At 45.4% G+C, this 6,598-nt stretch overlaps 1 protein-coding gene across 1 annotated transcript in view; it reads right to left on the bottom strand.

The window, feature by feature from the left end:
• CTIF (cap binding complex dependent translation initiation factor) overlaps positions 1-6,598 on the bottom strand; it is a 175,823-nt gene that overhangs the window by 131,087 nt on the left and 38,138 nt on the right. Inside the window, exon 7 of the mRNA XM_018555707.1 lies at positions 2,228-2,304. Coding sequence (XP_018411209.1) covers positions 2,228-2,304 — 77 coding nt within the window. The remainder of the gene's footprint in view (positions 1-2,227; positions 2,305-6,598) is intronic.

Here is a 6,598-nt window from a genome sequence, read left to right as displayed (position 1 = left end):
GGGGGTGATCTCCATATTAATGGCCAGGGCTTGAAAAGGGATATCCAATAAATGCATGGACAGTTTGTGGACACCTGTGATGGTCAGGTGTCCACAACCTTTGGTCATATAGTGTTGGTTATTAATGCCAGTAACATACAAAGTGGTAACGCTCATCCACCTAAATATGTAGTGATAGCAGTAATCAAATAAGTTGCAGAATGCTTAAAGTTTATCTCCAGCCAAAACGGTTTTCTAAGTCCTGAACAGACTGAAGAAAGTGTTAGAACTTTTGTCAGGTTTACACCACTGCCTGGGGCTCTATCAGGGAGGTTTCATTTCAACCGTTGTCACCAGGCCAGGAAATGAGGGAAATCCAAATGGGACATGTCTTCTTTAATCGCAAGCACCAAGGAGTGCTAAACACACGCAGTAAAAGTAAAGAACAGTGTTTTATTGATTCCACAATTATCAGGAAGATGACAAGTGACCGCCAGAGACTTTGCCTGCAAAGCTGTCCATCAATGACACCCAATGACTACCTGTTTTTTTATCTTTGATTCACACCCGCAGGCTCCTGAGTTAGAAACCTCCTGTGTGCGTGCCAGAAATTGATCAAGCCTCGATGAAGGGGGATTATTGAGCCCTCAAAATGCAATGGTTCTCTCTTGTCATCTTACTGACAATAGAGGAATCTATAAAATACTGTTCTGGACTCTTAATAGTGGTCTTGGTGCTCCCTATTGCTTCTCTACAGATTTCTCAAACTGGATGATACCTGGATTCAGGGAAAACCCTGTTTCCATGGGCAACTGCTGAAACCAGGCCATTGGGCCAAAACAGAGACTCCACTAACTACTTAGAAGCCAATGCCTTGCCCTCACCACTGCTTAGGTCTCCTTTAACCTCCCTGGCGGTATGATTGTTATTTTTTTCATGTCATTTTTCGGTCTATTTTTTTTGTCGTTTTTTTTTTCAATATCCCGCCGGTTCCGCCCCCATGCGACGCGTACGCTCGCAAGGGACGGAACCCATCATCGGCCGCAGAACACAGCGCGGCTCGAGGGACAAGTAAATGCTATGCGGCTTTCCCGAGTGTAGCTCGGGGTTACCGCTTATGGTATGGAAAAGTAACCCCGAGCTACACTCGGGAATACCGCCAGGGAGGTTAAAAAGGAGCCCATATTCCTACTTCAGGGATTTACGGCTTCATACCCATAAAGAAACCCTGCATTGGTTCCAAACCTGATGTTTATATTTTACCAATAAAAAGGAAAGTGAATGATGATAGCAACAGGTGTCATCTTTAAGCAGAACTCCAGCCAAATACCGCAGTCTCAAGATGTCAATTACATATATGTACTCTCTGTTATAGCTGCAAGCATGCTCTATGTGCATTACCCACCTGACCCTTCCCCGTGCCCTATGTGCATTACCCACCTGACCCTTCCCCGTGCTCTATGTGCATTACCCACCTGACCCTTCCCCGTGCCCTATGTGCATTACCCACCTGACCCTTCCCCGTGCCCTATGTGCATTACCCACCTGACCCTTCCCCGTGCTCTATGTGCATTACCCACCTGACCCTTCCCCGTGCTCTATGTGCATTACCCACCTGACCCTTCCCCGTGCTTTATGTGCATTAACCACCCGACCCTTCCCCGTGCTCTATGTGCATTACCCACCTGACCCTTCCCCGTGCCCTATGTGCATTAACCACCTGACCGTTCCCCGTGCTTTATGTGCATTAACCACCTGACTCTTCCGCATGTTTTATGTGCATGACTCATCTGACACTTCCCCGTGCTCTATGTACATTACCCACCTGACCCTTTCCTGTGTTCTATATGTGCATTACCTACATGACCCTTCCCCATCCCTTATGTGCATTACCCACCTGACCCTTCCCTAGTGATAAAAAATGGTTTTAACCATCTGATAGGTAACTTTAGGAAAAACAAGAAACAGCTGCTGAAGATTTGCCTCCTTAGCCACCACCTCTCCTCTACCAGCCTGCTCATTGGCCATTGAGACGTCAGCAGGACATTGAAGGGGGTCATCACACTGCTACTCTCCAGTAAGTGTGTTAACAGCGTTAGACTGACAGCTGACAGAGAAAATGGAGTGCACTGTCTGGCCCACAGTGCAGCTCCTCTCTCTTTTGGTTTAATATCTGCCTGGAGTACATGAAAACCTCTTCAAAGTTCATACAAGGAACAGACATCCGACAATATGATTCAACTCTTACCGCCTGTCGTTTCTTTTCCTCCGGAATAACTTTTTGGTGTGTGCGATCTCTGCTTCGTGAGGCAGCGGGTGATATCCCTGGGTAGAGGGTAGACAGAAAGAGACAGCAATTAATCTTCTGTGAAACTTTGTTGAAGAACAACATGCCCTACGGTGACACCGGCATCAATAGTCTGTATGTTGCGATGAGAAAAACATGCGAAGGTCAAAACGTAAAGATTCAATGGGGAAAAAAGACGGCACTCATGACATAAAGATCTTGTGAGGACGCGCAATTATTAGGTTACCAAGGTAACCAAGGACAGTTCACCTCGGCGATCAACTTCCCTCTTAAGCTTATGAAAGGAATTACAATCTCTGCGGCTGTATTACGCACACAATGTAATGGCTTTAGAATCTACAAACAACAGACGTGTACTGTATATTGGACAATGCCGCGCGGTTCAACTTCAGCTCTCGTACCCGTATACCCCCTTATGGACCAGAACAATTTCTATTCAATTTATTCAGAGAAAACTTTGTCATTACTCATGATATAAACCATATAGAAACATGGTTTGAGGACAAACTAGGCTTTCTTTAGGCAAACATGTATTGCAAACATTACGGATGCACCAATACCGGTTTCTCTGCATCGAGTACGGGTACCAATATTGTTGTTTTTAAATCAATACTCGCTGATAGAGAGTACCTATGCGAGGTAGCGTGGGCCCAGCTTCCTGCTCCCTTGCAACATCGCAGGGCAGTCTGGGTTACTGACCGATCAGGAATTGGTCAGGGTGCCTGGCTACCCCGCAGTGTCGCTAGGCAGTGGAAACCTGGCTTCCCAGCCAATCAGGAAGCAGGTCTTGACCTGCCGCCTGGCTTCTCGACTGGCCAGGAAGGGGCTCCATGCTCCCTCGCGGCACTGGTCGGAGAGAATCTCCGCAATGCTGAGCTTTCCAGTGCAGTGCGACCGCAAAAAATTGTGCATGCAGTTTGATTCTGAAGTAAACATTATGTTTGTAACACTGCATTGGTGTATTTTATTTTAATTTAAGGATGGTATTTGTTGAATTTTTTTTATCCGATTAATAGAAAAAAGAATCGACTAACTATGAAAATAATAATTAGTTGCAGCCTTACTTTGATCTGATGTGCAGTGCAATGCGCAAGGTAACCCATAGAAAGAAACAATTATTTTAGTGTACTAATTGCTCTTAAATGACACCATGACTGACGGATACCGAGGCCGCCATTGGGGACCTGAAAATGCCAGCTGGCTGTGACTTTAATGCTCGGAGTTGCTTACCTGGTAAAAGGGGTGCAGCCAGTCTTAACATTAGATCAGTGGGCTATTTCCAGGTCAGTAAGTATAAAAGCCACTGGATTAGGATGAGAACTAGACAACAAGCATTTGAAAGAAGAGAAAACCAGCAGTAACAGCTTGCATACTTCTCTCAGCACAGGTTTGCTTTAAAGCCTTGGTGACCCAAAAGTGGGGCGCAACTTCGCGTTCAGTGGGTCGCCACATGTCTTCCACTTTTCTAGGCGAGAGGCTCCTCTGCCTCCCCAGAGTGTAGCACTGTCAGTTCTTGCACCAAGCAGACATTCAAAATATGCTGCCCGGCGCCAAGTGTCAGCTTGAGGTGGGCTGGGGCTATGGCCGCGTGGGAGCTCCATCCATACGTGCATTGCTTACAGCTCCCTCACGTGTCCTGTAGAGGTGCCTGGATTGGAGTGACGTTACATTCTGGCTCCCGCCTCCTCTACAGGGCGCGCAAGGGAGATGTACAAACAATGCACGTATGGATGGAGTTCCGTCACAGCACAGCAACCCACACTGGACCCCAGTTCTTGTAAAGTCTGGGTGGACCTTAAATTAAAAAAAATGTTTTTTTGGAGTGTGTATGTGTGAGAACGTCTGTCAGTGTGTGAGATTGTGTCTGTGGTTGTGTGTGTATGTATGTCAGTGTTTTTTAGGGCCCGTTCACACTAGTACAGTGCGTTATCAAGTAGTACTGTGTGACTAATGCACTTTGCCACGAGATCGCACCTACCGTGCATTCTGGTCTGGAAGGTGTGTTGCGTTGCCATTCATTTGAATGGTATCCCAAATGTACCTCCGACCCACATGGTATCCCAAATGTACCTCCCACCCACATGGTATCCCAAATGTACCTCCGACCCACATGGTATCCCAAATGTACCTCCCACCCACATGGTATCCCAAATGCACCTATCCACCTTTGTACGCTTGCACCATTACACACGGTACCCTAATGTCTACATTTCATTGCGACTTGGGTCGCGACTTAATGACCGAGGACAAATGTGGGTCCTGAGGTTACACAGGTTGAGAACCACTGCTTTAAAGAGTATGTATAGCCAAAATGTTTTGGTTTTGGATTGAGCCTGGAAGAGTTAGTAGCCCTGTTATTCGCTCCTGACCAGCTGGAGAGACTTCCCTTCACTTAGCCCTAATATACCCTAAATAAAAACCTCAAAAACCAAAATCCAATGCTTTTCTATCATGCCTGTTCACTTATGTGCAGCTCAACACCTGATGCTAAATAAGGTATGCAAGCTACTTTTGAAGCAGAATGGGGAATTTTTGTCCCCATAGACTTAACTTGAGTGCCTGATAAAGCCTGAAAATGAGTGTTTTTAAAGTCTAAACAACAATTTCTTCCTAGTCCTAGTAACTAGTATTCCAACGGCTAAAATAAAAATGCTGAAACCTCAAATGCCTGAAATATGTGAAAAAAAACAGGCACGCACACACGCTCCCAAATCACACATAAATGCCACGCCATTGAAGCAGATGATAACCCATCACACGCCTAACCTGTATGTCCCGGTTGTCTCTCAGCGGGTGCTGTAGTGACAAGTGAATGGTGCTGCCGAACATAATGGGGGACATCTGTTTGTTGACTCCTAAGACCCCATTCACGCTGAGCTGCAAGCTTTTTTAGCGCTTATTTGAGCTGATCAACTTTGAGCTCCATTGAGCTACAGTGCACATTTTGTTGCACTAGGTAGCGCTTCTTTTCTATCAAAGTCTATTGGGCCAAATCGCTTGAAAACTGCCGGAAAATAGCTCATGTTCGAGCGACAAGCTACAGGCGACATTGAGCTGTGAGATGTGAACATCTCCATTGACATGTATTGGAAGAGCTACCTTGAGCTTCATATTTGAGCGATTTGTGAGCAGAAATTGCGCTACAAAACGCTCAGTGCTTCGGTTTCATCTGGCGTAGAGAGTAAGTCACCAGCACACCAAAAACGAATTGCGGTAATCGACCGCACGTATTTTCGTTTGCTCATGGGCAGTGTTAATTGTACGAATTTTGACGTACGGAAACGCCACCAACCTTGCGAAAATCGTACGATCAACCGAAGTTTTCTAACCTGCTGGTTAGTCAAAAGTCGATCAATTGTACAGTATTTGCGGTTGTACACTGCCCATCAACATTAAGAATATCGGACGAAAACGCTATTGAATACGAAAATCGGCCTATAATCGTAAGGTGTATGGGCACCTTAAGGGCCCATTTACACCACATCCAGATTACCTCCAGACCAGACAGTTTCTGGACCCAAACTGCATCCCAATGTATCCATATGGTATTTCTGCCCTCTGTTCACACCAGCGCAGTCCGTTCCAGACCAAATACTGCTTGTCCTATTTTGCCTGGTCTGGAACGCACCAGTAGGACCATTTTAAGCTAAAAAGAAAAAATTCAGATTAGAAGCAAAATCGCAATGCACTATGTTCCAGATCTGGTCCGGAAAATGGTGTGAACCCAGCTAAAGCAAACAGAAGTCCCCATAGAAATACCGTCCTTCTTATCCCTGTTCTGGTGATAATTCACAATTTTGGATTTCATAATCTGTCTTGGAAACAATAGTCAACAGGACAAATAGAGGGTAAATCACGGACAGCACAACACATTCATATTCTAGTAAAAACTAAAAAAAACTTTGCTAAAAAGGTGAAATTTGATTGGCTTCATTAGCACCCGTTATTGCTGCCTGCGCGGTCCCTCCAGGGATTATGACGTGGTTGGGTTCAGAAGGGTAAAGGGTGCTTTGGATGCGTTCTTCTCTGCCATTAACATTCTACACACTTTACATCCTGACCTTCCGATCTTCATCCCCAGATTGCAAAATATCTTCTTTTACTGCCTCTGAAGATATTGCCAACTAATGAAAAAGCAATTATCGTTAAGACTTCCTAGCAGAGCGCACCACGTTAAAAAAGATCATCCGGCGATACAAAAGGCCCGTCAGATGAAGAGAAGCAACACTTACAACATTAAAGGGTCTGCTTTTAGTTACCGCAGAAAACTTTGGACTCGGGACAGACGCAGCTCATTAAAAAGGCCTATTG

The sequence above is a fragment of the Nanorana parkeri genome, unplaced genomic scaffold, assembly GCF_000935625.1.
Source record: "Nanorana parkeri isolate BGI_ZX_2015 unplaced genomic scaffold, ASM93562v1 scaffold210, whole genome shotgun sequence".
Lineage (NCBI taxonomy): Eukaryota > Metazoa > Chordata > Amphibia > Anura > Dicroglossidae > Nanorana > Nanorana parkeri.
Note: the sequence above shows the minus strand (reverse complement) of the source record. Positions and strands in the feature narration are given on the sequence as shown.